General features: G+C 50.8%; 1 protein-coding gene across 1 annotated transcript in view; it reads left to right on the top strand.

The window, feature by feature from the left end:
* Nucleotides 1–15,531, top strand: part of ABCC1 (ATP binding cassette subfamily C member 1) — a 116,631-nt gene that overhangs the window by 20,923 nt on the left and 80,177 nt on the right. Inside the window, exons 3-6 of the mRNA XM_019807751.2 lie at nt 1,350–1,526; nt 3,997–4,122; nt 8,700–8,837; nt 10,015–10,140. Coding sequence (XP_019663310.2) covers nt 1,350–1,526; nt 3,997–4,122; nt 8,700–8,837; nt 10,015–10,140 — 567 coding nt within the window. The remainder of the gene's footprint in view (nt 1–1,349; nt 1,527–3,996; nt 4,123–8,699; nt 8,838–10,014; nt 10,141–15,531) is intronic.

The raw sequence follows: 15,531 nt of genomic DNA, 5'->3' as shown, positions 1-15,531 counted from the left end.
AAAGTGGAATGATGCATAGTGACAAAAGGACTCTTCAGTTGACAGAAACCTTCTGGGTTTCTTCAATGGCAGACACCATCTTCTTTTTTAAAGATTTTGTTTTTTAGATGGCTAACAGACACATGAAAAAATGTTCAACATCATTAGCCATCAGGGAAATTCAAATGAAAACCACACTGAGATACCACCTTATGCCAATTAGAATGGCAAAAATGGACAAGGCAGAAAACAACAATTGCTGGAGAGGATGTGGAGAAAGGGGATCCCTCCTACATTGCTGGTGGCAATGCAAGTTGGTACAGCCACTCTGGAAAACAGTGTGGAGGTACCTTAAAAAGTTAAAAATAGAGCTACCCTATGACCCAGCCATTGCACTACTGGGTGTTTACCCCAAAGATACAGACATAGTGAAGAGAAGGGCCATATGCACCCCAATGTTCATAGCAGCATTGTCCACAATAGCCAAATTGTGGAGGGAGCCGAGATGCCCTTTGACAGATGACTGGATTAAGAAGGTGTGGTCCATATATACGATGGAATATTATTCAGTCATCAGAAAGAACGATTACCCAACATTTGCAGCAACATGGATGGGACTGGAGGAGATTATGCTAAGTGAAATAAGCAGAGAAGACAATTATATAGTTTCACTCATTTATGGAACGTAAGAAATAGCAGGGAGATCAGTAGGAGAAGGAAGGGAAGAATGAAGGGGGGGTAAACAGAAGGGGGAATGAACCACGAGAGACTATGGACTCTGGGAAACAAACTGAGGGGTTCGGGGGGGGGAGTGGGATAGGCCGGTGATGGGTATTAAGGAGGGCACGTATTGCATGGAGCACTGGGTGTTATATGCAAATAATGAATAATGGAAAACTACATCAAAAACTAAGGATGTACTTATGGTGACTAACATAACATAATAAAAAATTTTAAAAAAGGATTTTATTTATTAGAGCATGAGAGAGAGATCACAGGCAGAGGGGAGGGGTAGTAGAGGGAGAAGCAGACTCCCCTGCTGAGCAGGGAGCCTGACATGGGGCTCAATCCCAGGACCCTAAGAGCAGGACCTGAGCTGAAGGCAGACGCTTAATGACTGAGCCGCCCAGGTGCCCAGATTCCATCTTTTGTACGATGGGGAACTTGCCCCAGGTCCCAGGACTTATTTTTTGTTTGATGGTCTTTTTGGCTCCTGATCTTTCTAGTTTGCAAGTTCTACCCGAGAGGGCCCCGGGTGTAGGGTCTTGTCTGTTCTCTTAAACCCCGTCATATTGCGGTTTTGATCTCCACACAGATGCCTGTCCCTCCTTGGTGCAGCCCATTGACCCTGCATCTGTTTCCGTCTGCAGGCGTGGGATGTCACGTGGAACACCAGCAATCCCGACTTCACCAAGTGCTTTCAGAACACGCTCCTCGTATGGGTGCCTTGTTCTCACCTCTGGGTCTGCTTCCCCTTCTACTTGCTCTATCTCTCACGCCATGACCGGGGCTACATTCAGATGACCTATCTCAACAAAACCAAAACTGTAAGTCACTTGGGATTTCTTCCTGGTGGGGGAAGTGGGGTGTGCTTGGGTTGGGGACCGGTGGTTGGTGAAGACCAACACGTTTCTTCTACTTAACCGAGTTCCTTTTTCTAGAAGGCAGACTTATGACGTGGTGGGTGAAGGCTGAGGCTCTGGGTTCAGATGTGGGTGCAGAGGCAGGCTCTGCCTCGTCCTAGCTGTATGACCTTGAGCACATGTTTTAACCTCCCTGAGGCCCCCCCTTCCTCGTTATGACAGTGAGCATGCGAGGCTCGACCTGGAGAGATTATCAGGAGGTAATCAGGAGGTCTTCCTACCTGACCCGAGGGTATCTTTTTTATTTAAAAAAAAAAAAAAGGTTTTACCTTGAAACAATTTCAAACTGTGGAAGGGTGGCAAGAAGGATCCCAGGAACTGCCCACAGCCCTGAATACCCATTACTCACGGTCACCAAGTTCTAACATTTTGCCACCCTTTTTTTTGATTGGCTCTTCCTCTCTCCTTAAACACACGTATGATTTATTCTTTTTGAATCATCTGAGAACCGGTAGCATCTGTGCTATCTTTACTTGTTGGTTCTTCCAGTGTGTCTTTTCTCGAAACAGGGACATTCTCATAGGTAACGACAGGACAGTTACTCAATTCAGGAAGTTTAACGTGGACACAATACTTTTTAAAAAATCTGTTCATGTTCCAGTTTTGTCACTTGTCCTAATCCTGTCCTAGAATTTCTAGGACCGCTCCCCCAACCCCTTTCAAGATCCAGTCTAGATTCATTCAGTGCTTTTATTTTTAATTTTTGAAAAAGATTTTATTTATTTATTTGAGAAGGAGAGACTGAGCGGGAGGGAGAGAGAGACAATTTGAAGACTTCACGCTGAGTGCAGAGCCCGATGTGGGGCTCGATCTCACCACCCTGAGATCATGACCTGAGCTGAAATCAAGAGTCAGACACTTAACTGACAGAGCCACCCAGGCGCCCCTCATGCGGTGCTTTTAGTCATGGTGTCTCTTGGGTTTTCTTTAATCTGAAAGAACACCTCACCTTCCTTTGACACATATTGGAAGAGCGTGGGCCACTTGTTTTAGAGGGAGTTCCTCAGCTCGAGCCTGCATGATGTGTCCTCATGGTGAGGGTAACGCGTGTTCAGCTGGAAAACCACGGAACAGGTGTTGGGTCCCTCAGGGGTATTACACCTAGGTGTAACGTTCATCCACCCCAGATTGAGGGGGTTCATTTTGATCGCTGGTCAAAGTGTTGCCTGGTTTCTCCACTGTACAGGGGCCGTTTCTCCCCTATGAGAATAAGCATTCTCAGGGAAGACATGTGGAGAGCAGCTACGTGTCACGATCCTCATTCTACTTTCTCTTTTCCACTTAGCAAGTATCTCACTTCATTTTTAAGGCTGTTTCCCAATACTTGGTTCCCCCAAAACAGGAAAACTTGGATGTTTCTTACTGAAGCTGTTGCTTTGCCTGCAGTACCCCCATCCAAACCTGTCTCATTCATACCATGCAAAAAACTAACGATTTCCCTATCCTATCTAGATCTCAGACCTTTGGAAGCACTTTGTACTTTTTGGGGGGAGCAACATCTCCCTTTAAAGTGTAAAACAGATTTTACAGAGAAACAAACAAAAGCCGTGCTCAAAAAGCCTCCATTAGCTTCTGACCACAAGGAATGAAATCCTCATGGTGGCCAGCCTGATCTGGCCCCAGGCTCCTTCCCAGCCATCTACCACACTCATTGCTCATTCCACAGCAACCATAAACCTGTCACACCTGTTCCCTACCCCAGGGCCTTTGCACTTGCTGTTCCATGGAACTGAATCGTTCTTTCCCTCAAATGTCTACTTTTGGTTCTTTACCTGTATGTCACCTGATGGCAAGGGCCCTCTCTGACCACACCCTGTTACCTGTTTTATTTTTCCTCACATCACTTATCACTCTCTGGCATTATAGTGTATATTTTTCAGTTTGTTTCTTGCCCATTTTTTCCCCACTAGAATCTCACTCCACGAAGGCAGGGACTTTTGTCTGTTTTGTTCACTGTTGTATCCTTGGCGCTTTGAAAAGTATGTGGCCCATTAGTAGGTCCCCAGTGAATGTTGTTGAATGAGTGCTTACTGTGTGAGGTGCCTATTCAAGTGTCCGGGGTGGCGGGTGGGGATAAGCTGCAGACTGAGCTCTTGAATTTTCTGGGGACGGGAAGAACAGCAACCAGACGAACAGTCATGCCCTGGGTGCAGGAGGGCATCATACACTGGTTACAGACTAGCGTGTGATGGCCCAGAGGGTAGCTCCCCGTACCTAGGACTTGTCCATGCTCCAGAGGCTATGTGCTGTATCTAAGCACCACAGCTGATAGTTCAGGGGTTGGCTGGTCCCTCCAAGGCTGAGCTCTTTGCAGGGGAACTGGGGGAAGTTCCAGTGGTGTCTGTTGTAAGACATGTATGTCCTTTTCTTCCAGGCCTTGGGATTTTTGCTGTGGATCGTCTGCTGGGCAGACCTCTTCTACTCTTTCTGGGAAAGAAGTTGGGGCAAATTCCTGGCCCCGGTGTTTCTGGTCAGCCCAACCCTCTTGGGCATCACTATGGTAAGTAGGAGCTAGCTCTCTGCCAGGCACTGTGGAGGCCAAAACTAGTGGCCAGTGTGTAGAAATGAGAAGATCTCACAGTAAAAATGCAAAAATCTGGCCTCTCTTGAAAAATTCAAAGATGGCGATACCAGCCTCATCGTCTTCTGGAGCAACAATCAGCCGGAGCTGAGAAATGAGTGCAGCCTTTAAAGGTGCATGTGCTGTGCGCTTGGCCACAGTCCTCACCGTGCCCTGTTGCCATCCTTGCCACTGCGGCTGAATGGCGGGCGCCATCTTTGGTGGTGCCTCTGTGTGCTGCCCTCATACTGGCTAGCTCAGCCATTTATATTAATTGTCTGGGACCTAATTGCCTCTTGAGTTTTCAGCCTCTGGCTTACCGGGTGGGATGCCAAGCTGAATAGGAAACTACCCTGCCTCATGGGGGTCCATTATTATGTGGGAAACACAGCCACGGCAACGGCTTTCTCACAGCTGGCGTATTTTAAGTAAGTCCTTAATATGTGCCTGGCACCGTTCTTGGTGGTTTACGTGTCTTGAAATTAAAAATTAGAATTCATCTATTCTCAGAACAACCTTGTCCCCGTTTGGCAGGGGAGGAGACTAAGGCATAGAGATGTTAATTGTCCTCAGGGTCATATAGCTAATGCATAGCTGAGTGGGGGGTGGTCGCTGTGGAGGCCTTGGTTTTAGCGCCCGCGTGCCACAGTGATGTACTCCGAATTAAGGGCCATTCCTGCGTATGCACCCAATACCTTGGTCCTAAAGTTCGCAGCGAGCATAGCCCTTGCGTGTTTGACAACGAGGAGGGAAGCAGGTTCGGGGCAGGGTGTTTTGAGCTGGGAGAGCAGTGAGTCCAAGGAAGGGTTAGAGGCTGGGATTGAAGGAGTGGCCATCTGTGAAGCCGGAATGTGGAGTGGGGCTTTAGGGGGTGGACAGCAGAGGTGACAGAAGATGGGAAAGGAAAGGCAAGTTGGAGCCAGATTGCGGAAGGATGTGAATCTTTCTTGTTAAGATTTTATCTGAGGGGCACCTGGGTAGTGCAGTCTTAGCGTCTGCCTTCAGCTCAGGGCGTGATCCCCGCGTTCCCGGCTCGAGTCCCACATCGGGCTCCTCCGCTGGGAGCCTGCTTCTTCCTCTCCCACTCCCCTGCTGTGTTCCTCTCTCGCTGGCTATCTCTCTCAAATAAATAAATAAAATCTTTAAAAAAAAAAAAAAGATTTTATCTGAGAGAGAGAGCACGCACAAGCAGGGGGAGTGGCAGGCAGAGAGAGAGAAGCAGGCTCCCTGCTCAGCAGGGAGCCTTGTGCGGGCCTCCATCCCAGGACCCTGGAATCTTGACCTGAGCCATGGGCAGCTGCTTAACGGACAGAGCCCCCAGGCGCCCCGTGGCCGTGAATCTTTATTGCACTTGATAACATTCCTGATCCCTTTACATATTAACTCATTTAAGGATTTTTGCTCATTATTCCTATGTTCATAGATAAGCCAGTTGAGGCATGGAGAAGTGAAGGAACTGACCCAGGGTCACACCGCCAGTAAGTGGTAGAACTGGCTTCATACCCCAGTGTCTGCACCACTGTTTGTGGGGTTCTTTGCCAATACCTGGCTCTCCCTGTGGGCTTTGTTCACCTCTGTGTCCCCATAGCTGGGGACCATGCGTAGCATGTAATAAGACTCCATAAACATGTCAAGGGAATTGGTAAATGAAGAGCTTGAGTTTGCTGGCCGGAAGGTCTTAGACTGTATGTTGGGCAAGAAGGTGTAGAGGTTAGACTAGTTGTGGCTGGAGCGGCTCATACTCCCTAAATTTTCCCCGTTCCTGGTCTTTTCTTCATTCATGAGTATGTGATTCCAGGGACACACGTGTGATGGGCTGAGGGTCACCGAGCTGTATGCCGTTTGAGGCTCTGAGCTAGCTAAGAGGTGAACTGGCCTGTGAGAGCCTCAGTATCTCTCTTCCCCTGTGGGCTCAGTGGCAGAATAAAGGATCAGCCCTGCTGTTCATGCTACGGTGACATTCTCTCTACACCCCTAGGGGCAGGAGGGTACAGGTACTAGATATGGGATAACAGTAGTCAGCAGATATATTTTTATCCTTACTGTGTGCCAGGAATTGGAGATAAGACAGATACAGTTCCTGTCCTCATGGAACATATGTCCATTTGTGCAAATGGATACTCAGTGATTCCCCCAAAAGGCACAAAGTGTTTGCTCTTGTGCAAAGTGCCATAGGGATGAAGTTTGGCAAATGTGTTTGGTCTGGGGGCTAGAGAAGGCGTGATGGAGCTGAGGCCGAACAATGAGCAGGATATTAAAAGGTTGAAGAGGCTGAGGGCAGAGGACTGTCCAGTTGGAGAGAATGGCACGTGCAAAAGCCCTGGGGTCAGAGGGAGAAATGGAGGAGTTGGTCTCTGTGGCTGAGGAAGAGGGAGTAAGGAGAGGAGGAGAGCGGGACAGCAATAAGGGCAGAGGGCTGACCCTGTAGGACCTTGAGCTTCAGGGTTCAGGGTTCAGGGTTTTGTTTTGTTCGTTTGGCATTCCCAAACGTGGGTTTTAAAACTTTTTTGTGCCACAGGCCCCTTTCTCCTTTGCCGGTCAGGTCTGACGATCATGTTCCTAACATAAATACAAAGGATCACAAAGGAAACCAATCATACACACACGTATATATGTGAAGATTTTGTGATGACGTCTGTGTTTTTACTTGAGCTTTAATTTAAATATAGTAAAATTCACTTTCTTTTAAATACAAGTTAATGAGTTTTGACAAAGCCACACTGTCAGGTAACTACCAGCTGCACAATCGAGATCTAGAACAGTCCCATCACCCTAAAAAGTTCCCTCGTGCTGTCCCTGCTGTGTGGTCAGCCCCTCCCTCCACAGCCCCATGCCCTGGCAACCGCGGGTGTGTTTTCTGCCCCTGTCACTTTGCCTTTTCCAGAATGTCACATGAATGGCGCCCTGCTGCCTGGGGCTGTGTGAGGCTGACTTCTCAGACCTGCAGTTCAACGCCGTTGTGTGTGTCCAGAGGTGTTTGTTAGTTTAAGTCGTTCTGTGTGTTTGATGGTATGGTTTTCATCACACGTTGTCATCCATTGTTCAGTCGCAGGGCACCGGGTTTGGGAAACCAACTGCATAAAAACACAGTTAGCAAATGATTAAAAAAGTAAAAACGTACGTGCATTTCAAATCAAGGTCTACCAGCAAGTAGGATGCCTCCCTAATTTCCAAGTCATGATGGCCGTATATGATCGTGGGGGACATCTTCACTTGTATATTTTCAGATACAATTTCTAATGGTGACAGAGCCCCAGGGACCGCTAATGCTGTGTGGTTTATTGCCTTCACTTAATGACCGGTGGTGCTGATTTGAGGGAGAGCGAGGATGTGATTGTTTTCCTATCCAAGTTCACGGACCTCTGGGTTCTAGCCACAGCCTGTCCTTGCACCCCAGGTTAATACCCCCAGTTTTAAAGGGAGACGTTTGGAGCAAGGGTGTGGCATGTCTGGCTCTGTGTATTGAAAAGCCGAGGAGTGGAGAACGGATTGGATTATTGGAGCAGGAGGTGAAGCTGGGAAGCAGTGGGGGGGCCCATGGGGTTACCCAGAGCAAGGGGAGGGAGCTGGGGCCAGGGCGAGCAGTGGGCGAACTGAGGATCGGCCTTGGTGGCAGAGGCAGTGCCAGTTGCTGATGGGTTAAATGTGGGGAGTGAGGGAGATGGGGGGCCCCCCAGGAGGATGGATGAGGACAGACAAGCAGATGTGCTTCTGGGGAGTAAGGGCAGGTGCCGTGGGTGACCTTTAGCTCCTCGGAAGTCTGGCTCATGACCAGCTTTGGGGATTCTGCTCCTGAGGCCAGCTCTGCTTGTCAGGGGAATGGCCGTGGCCTTTCTCCTTCTTTTGAGAAAAAGCCATCTTATTGCTTATTTTCTCTCCCTGATCGTTAAGTCATGTGTGAAATGGAGTAATAGCTTCAGATATTAGGAATGAAATAAAATCCCAGCTCCCCCCCACCCACTGTCATTCTAATAAAGTTCCTTGAAGATGAGATGTTTAAATATAGGCAGATAACAGAACCTTTATCTCCTTATGAAAGAGAACAGACTTCACTGTTGCCGGAAGGACAATAATTAGTCTCTGTCAGGGCTGGGACTACCTGTAAATGAAGGGTTGGCCCACTGCCTGTTTTTGTAAATAAAGTTTTATTGGCGCTCAGCCATGCTCGTTCTTTCAGGAAAAAGTGGGCCTCTCTCTTGTAAACTGAGCTTCCCCCACTTTGCCATCCTATCCCAGATCTATGCATGGTCTCCTTAAATTCCCACCACTTTCACGTTAGGTGCTATATATAGTCCTCTCTTTTTTGCAGACGAGGCAGCGGAGGCTCAGAGAAGTTCAGTGACTTGTCCAGGGTCACTCAGCAAGGCAAAAGCAGAGTGGGTATGGGAGCCCACTCCTCCCCGGGCTGTTTTTTGGTGCCACTGAGCTGAGGGCAGCCCTACTCCAGGACTAACATCTTCCAGGACTGTGGGGGCCTGGTCTTCTGACAACTGCTATTGTATGTTTCACTCTTGCAGCTGCTTGCTACCTTTTTAATTCAACTCGAGAGAAGGAAGGGAGTCCAGTCCTCGGGGATCATGCTCACTTTCTGGCTTGTAGCCCTACTGTGTGCCCTTGCCATCTTGAGATCCAAAATCATGACTGCCTTAAAAGAGGTAAGTGATGGCCTTATTCCACATCTTACTGCAGCAGCCCCTTGGAAGAGATGCTTGCTCCTTCCAGCTTATGTGGAAATCGTGCATTGCTATGGGAACTAGAGGTTGGGTGCTACCTGGGCCCAGCTTCTTTACCAGGGATTTCCCTAGCTCATCCAGACTTTGTTCTAGAACCTTCTTTCCTCAGGGCCCCACTTACTTACTTGGGTAGCTTCAGGGGCCCATGTGGATTCTCCAGAGGTGGGAGCCACGGGCAAATGCACACCACCCTCTGAGCCTCTGTCAGCCATGAACAGCAAGGCAAGTCAGCTCTAGATCTCGTCAGTCTGGAACAGAGCTGAGTGGGGAGTGGTGTTTGCAGAGCGGCTGCCCCACTATGGGACCCAGTGTCTGTCCCTGTGTTACCTCAGTGCCATCAGCCAGCACTCTGGCTAAGAAGTCGTTCACATTGGCTGCCATACGCCGCTCCTAGGAACTCGGAGGAGTGTGCTTTTTCAGACGCTACCCGCTACCCTGCTGTTTTCCGCTTCCTTCCACCTAGTCAGTAACTGAACCTTTATTGAGCCCCTGCAGTGTTCGGTATGGGTGGTGTTTAGTACTGAGGGTAGCTGACATTTTTTGAGGTCATGTTTCTGAGGTTCCAGGCAGGGACTAAGGGTTTTTTTTATGAGTAATCCTATTGACTGCTCACAATTACTCCAACGGAGTTTCTGAGCCTCAGCACTCATTGACATTTTGGGCCAGAGATGCCTTTGTCGTAAGGGGCTGTCCTGACCTTTGTAGGGTGTTGTGGAGGGGAGGGGAGCATGGCATCCCTGGCCTCCACTCACTGGGTTCCCCGGGAGGCAAAATCGCCCCCGATTGAGAACCGCTGATTTGTTTATAGACGGGAAAACTGAAGTGTGGAAAGGTTGAGTGAGTTGGCAATATCCGGGGGCCGGTACGAGCGGAGCCAGGCCTTGAATGTGGGCCTGCTTCATCCCCACGCCCGAGCCTCCCTTCACCACGTGGGCTGCCCTCACCGGGCATCAGGGACTCACCGTGATTTAACCCCCTCTCTCCTGTTGGGGGAGGTGGCTCAGGGCAGGAGGGCTTGTTCCTGGGTCTGCAGCCTGCTCCCCCGGCCTCGGCAGGCTGCTTCCAGAAAGTGATCTTCTCTTCCTCGGCTTACGTTTAGGATGCTGAAATCGACGTGTTTCGCGATGTCACTTTCTACATTTACTTTTCCCTCGTGCTGATGCAGCTCGTTCTGTCCTGCTTCTCGGACCGACCGCCCCTGTTCTCTGAAACCATCCACGACTCCGTAAGTGTGATCAGAGACGTGTGTGTGCACATGCGTGTGAAAATACTGCACCTTGCCCCCTCTTGTGGATTAGACATCTGTTCTGTGCCAATATCTTCCACCTGGGATCTCATTCCATCTTCCCCAAAGGCCCAGAGAGAGGTCCTATCATTGTCCCATTCCACAGATGGAAAAACAGAGGCCTAGCTGTGGCTAGGGGGACTTAAGGAGGGAATCGGATTCATAATTGTAAACTGCTGTGTCTTGCAGGCATGTAGGTTTTCTCATTTGACGGCCATAGTGTTTTTAGAACATGTGAGCAAACATTTAAAAGTTAGGAAATTTCCCATAAATTGTAACTATGCAGGTTTTCTAGAAAAACGAGAAGTTCTGACAGTGTTAGGACCCTTATTCCCCACAGCAGCAGTTTGACCTCAGCTGGGGCGCATGGCCCTACTTTACTGCAATCCCCACCACTCCCTCTTGCACTATATAGTCTTGCTTCCTTCTTTTGCTATCTGTGTCAGGCCCCTGAGGGATTTGAGTTGGAGACCCTTGGTCTGTTCTGTCAGTTTGGGGCACATGGAAATCCTGTATGTACCCATGGATGTGAGTGGGTGGGGTGGAGATAGGGCCAGTGTTCCAGCTGGTGAAATAAAAGGGAACATAGTCCTTTCCTGTTGCTGCCTCTGTTCTTCCTTCCTGTTTCCCTCTCTTCCTTTCTCCTTCCCCCTCTCCCTCCTTCTCCCCCTTCTTCCCTCCCTCTGTCCAGTGCCACGTGCAAGGTCCCAATCTGGGCACAGGGCTGTGGTAGTGAATAAAACAGTTCTTACCCACCTGAGGCCTGTGTTGTCATGCGGGTGGGTGGGGGGTTGGACAAATAGTAACCCAGGAGCTACGTATTATCAGTTAGGTGGCAGTAAATCCTGTGGAGGAGAAGAAAGCATGGAAAGGAAATTGATATGTTGGTCGAAGGTCATGGGCAGTTATGATGTGATAGGAGCCATCAGGGAAGGCCTCCCTCATGAAACCTCACTGGAGCAAGGGAGCGAGCTGAGTGAATACCCAGAGGAAGAGTGGTCCAGGCAGAGGGGAGGCAAGTGCAAAGGCCCTGGGGCAGGAGCTGCCATGAAATATCAAGGGAACAGCAGGAAACGCCGCTATGGCTGGAGCAGTGGGAGGCCAGAGACAGCCAAGACGTGGCATCTCACAGGTGGGGACAGTTGCCTGTGTTCGCCTGAGCCACTGGATTTTAGTCTGAGTGGGAGGGGAACCTGTGGAGCATTTATTTGACACTTTGTTCGTGGTTAGTCAGCTGTTAACTGGTGAAATTGCAGCAAGAGCAGTTTTCAGCTGCTGTGGTTCTGTTGGGTTTGGCCTGCGCCTCAGCAAAAGGCCGAGGCTGCCTTTGTGGGTGATGAAGGCGCCTGTGGGGAATCGGATCGGAAGAGGTTGACACCTGGGAACGTGTTTGTTGAAACCCGTGTCCCAGTATGTGTTCTGAGAGGCCCCAATCTTGGACTTCCCTGCTCAAGGATTCGGAATCGTGTTGGAGAAATTTGCAAAGTGTGTGTGTGCTTGTGTGTGTGTGTGCATATATTTATGTTCGTGTTTGCACGAAAATGTGTTTGCATGCATGTGTGTGTGTGTGTTTGCTTGTGTATAAAGTTCACAAGGGCAGTGACCATGCCTGGGGCACCCACTGGAACCCAGCTCACGCTGGGCGGGAAGGACGGGCTCTGACGTCTACGGCTGTTGGATCCCCTGTACATCAGTGTTTGTGTACCTGGGTGTGGGTGTTTGGCAGTGGCGTGTCCCTATCAGGAAACTTTTATTAAATGTCAGGCTATGCTGGGGAGCTGGAGAGCACACAGGACGAGTCATCCCCACCTGAGTGGCTGCAGATCCTGGGCTGCTCTGAGGGTAAACTGAGCCCGGGGAAAGCTGGCAGGGCGACCTGGAGCTCACCTGGCTCCCCAGGCTCCCTGTAACACCTGAAAACCTGCCTACCAGAGGGGACTGTCTCAGATGCTCTGTGGGGGAGGGAGTTTCTGATTTCTGGTTCCCTCTGGGGATTTAAGTAAGTTCCTTTTGCTTCTTTCCTGGGTGCTTGCAGAGCTGGCTTCTTCCTTCCGTTGTACATTCTGCGTTCCCAGCAGCCGGGGCTGGGGCCTGCTCTGCTGCACCCCGGCAGCTGGAGGCTGGGCTTGCAAGGGGCGGGGACACCCTGCCTCTTGTCCCTAGCCATTCTTTTTATTAAGAATTTAAGCTTAGAGAAGATGGTCGGCCTGTTAGACTCTAACTTATGCCCTAAATCTGATGGTGGAAGCAACATGGTGTGACGGAAGAGGAGCCCCCTGTTGGAGTTGGGTAGACCCGGGTTCCCTTTATCCCTTCAACAGACATTCATTAAGCACCTGTTGTATACTGTGCTTGGTTCTGGGGACTCAGCGGGGTGTGAGGTCGGTGTGGTTCGTGTCTCACTACGGTTATCTACTACTTATAACAAACCACCCTGAATTTGGTTCCATAAAACAATAGCAGTGTATTATCAGGTTTCATAGTGCTGGGCGTTGCCCGGGCTCAGCTGGGTGGCTCCCCTGTGGGCTCTCTCCGACAGTAGCCGGCCTCACTCCTGTGTCTGGTGGTTAGCGCTGTCCCCCGGCCTGAGCCTCCAATGGACTTGACGGTCCATGTCTTTGTGGCCTGGGTGAGGTCACGGTGCGGTGGCTCGCATCTCAAGACGAGTGTTTCCAGACAGAGAGCCAGGTGGAAGCTGTGTCACTGCTTATGACCCAGTCCTAAATGTCCCATAGTGTCACTGCTGCCACACTCTCTCGATGGAGGCCATCCCAAAAGTCGGCCGGGGTTCGAGGGGTGGGGACACAGCCCCCACCTCTTGATGGGGGAGAGGTCAGCTCTCATCATAAGAAGAGCTCGTGGGATGGCCGATGATGTCTGGCTGTCTTTGGACAGTGCAGTCTATGGGGTATCCTCAGGAAGCTTGTGGCCTCGCAGGGGACAGTCATCGAACGGGCGAGTGAACAAACAGCCGTGTAACTCCAGTCGAGATGAAGCCTGGGAAGCCTGAGAATCAGGGTCTGTGACTTAGATTTGTGACCTCAGGCAAGTCCCTCCTCCTTCCGGAACCTCAGTGCCCCCTTCTTGAAAATGGGTTGAGGCTCCATTTGGTGCTCTCCACAGCCCCTTCCCACTGGGATCTGAGACCTGTGATCAGCGGGGGAGGACACTGGCAGGTGCTCTCTCGGCCTATGTCCCCAGCACCCTCAGGGCTTGCATCACAGTGGAGCCCTGAAGATGCAGAGTCTCTAGCCTAGCTGCTCTCCTGAGGTCGGAGCCTCGGTCATATGCTGCTTGTCCTCGGAGGGAGCGTTCAGCCATGCCCCCGGCGTGGCCCGGATCAGGCGGGGCCTCGGGGGGAGCTGGCAGCGCTGTGCTTCTCTGGGCTCTCTCCTGCTGAGTCACCGAAGCCGGCGTCCTCCCCAGCTGGCCCTGTGCCCTTTGCATGACTCGGATGTCTTTTCTGGCCCGGGTTTTTTGGTGGGGTTGCTCCCCTCTCTCCTCCAGGCCCTGGACTGCCTGGAATTTGGGAGTGGCTGACCAAGCCTCATAGGGCTCCCCTGAGGTTCCTGTCCGGCCCCAGCCTGTGATCCTTCAGCTTGCTGGCCCTGAGGCCCCTGCTTAGGGTGGGGCAGGTGGAAGGAGGGTGTTTCCATTTGCACTTGGAGGCATCAGAGGCAAACGTGGTCATACCGTAGACCCCCCCACTTCTGAAAGTAGGGTCCTCGGACCAGCTGCATCAGCAGGCCCCAGGTGCTGTTAGAAATGCAGAGTCTTGGGCCGACTGAGCCCTGCTGGGTCAAAGTCTCATTTTAACAAGATCCACGGGTGGTTCACAGTAGAAAAGTGTGGTTTAGCACATTTAGGAAAACTGCTCCGCTCATTTGGCATAAGAGGTAATTTTACCCCTGTCCATAAATAGAATATATCCCCCCTCCCCACGTATTTTGCTGGGAACATGTCAAACTCACAGAAAAGTTGAAAGAATGACAAAGCACCCATCTACTCACCAGTCTGATTTCACTGTTAGCATTTTGCTAACCTTGCTTGATCACGTGCCTGGCCTGCCAGCCGACCACCCAGCCAACCGGCTAAATTTTTTTGGTATCTCAAACTTACTCCGAAGTCCTTAGTATCCTTCCCCCAAGCACTTCACCGTGCAAACCATTAGCTAGAGTTCCATGTCTGTGTAACAGTTCTCTCGTATTTCCTTAAAGCAGGATTTACGTAGTGAAATTCCTGAGTGTGAAGTGACCGTTTGACGTGTGCTGACAAATGAGTAACCCAAGCCTCTATCAAGATCTAGAACATTACGAGGACCCCAGAAAGTTCCCTCCCGCCCCTCCTGGTCCGTCTCTACCCCACACACCCCAGAGGCAGCCACGGAGCTTGGACTGTTTATGAAAGCGTCATAAACCCCGTGTTTAAGGCTTTTCTCCTTTATGCTGTTGGTCGTTAGTAATTCATTGTCGTGCGGGGCTGCGGGTGGTGCCCGGTGCTCAGCCAGACTCTGAGGACTGAAATCAACAAACTTGACCACTGAGGAGAGGGCGGCGGGCAGATAAACCAACGGCTGTGGGCTCGCCAGTGGGCTCTGAGGCAGGGAAGTGCTGGGGGCGGAGGGGCCGGAGGAGAGGTTCCCAGTTCAGCCTGGGGCTCCAGGGCCAGCATCCGGGGGAGGAGAGGCCCGCGTCCAAGAAGTGAGAGGCATTGGCCAGGCCGATAAGGCTGCATGGGAAGGTGCTCCCGGCAGAGGACTGAGCATGTGCAGAGACCCCCAGTATAAAGGAACTTATGGGTTTTGGAAGCTGCGTGGTCTGCTTGGCCGGGCTGGAAGGGCCAGGGAGCCGAGCGTGCAAAGTCAAGGAGAATTGTGTATCACCGTGAGGACTCACGATCTTGACCTGATGGAAGATTCTCAGTGTGGGGAGTGACATGCTCAGGTTGGAGGTGTTTAGGAGGACCCCCCCTGGCTGAAAGGAGGGGGGTGCATGGGACATGGAGAGGCTAGTGGCACTTAACAGCCATTCCAGCAGCGCAAGTGGGTCGGGAGGGAGGCTGAGCTGGACAGCAACCCTCTATGTTGGTTTATTTTTTATTTATTATTTTTTAAACTTAGTCCTTTCAAAGCATCTGGATGAGGCAGGACTGTGAGTCTCCTCTCATTGTACAGATGAGAATACAGAGGGCCAGAGTGGTGGTGTTCACAAGGCTGGATCAAAAGCCCTTCTCTTGGGTTAGCTCACCGGAGCGTGCATCACCTGGGAGGCCTGGTACACCACGGACCACTGAGCCCCACCCCCAGAGTCTGCGTCAGTAGATCTTGGTGGG

The sequence above is a fragment of the Ailuropoda melanoleuca genome, chromosome 10 (assembly GCF_002007445.2).
Source record: "Ailuropoda melanoleuca isolate Jingjing chromosome 10, ASM200744v2, whole genome shotgun sequence".
NCBI lineage: Eukaryota > Metazoa > Chordata > Mammalia > Carnivora > Ursidae > Ailuropoda > Ailuropoda melanoleuca.
The sequence above is the reverse complement of the archived record's forward strand: the minus strand, read 5'-3'. Positions and strand labels throughout refer to the sequence as shown.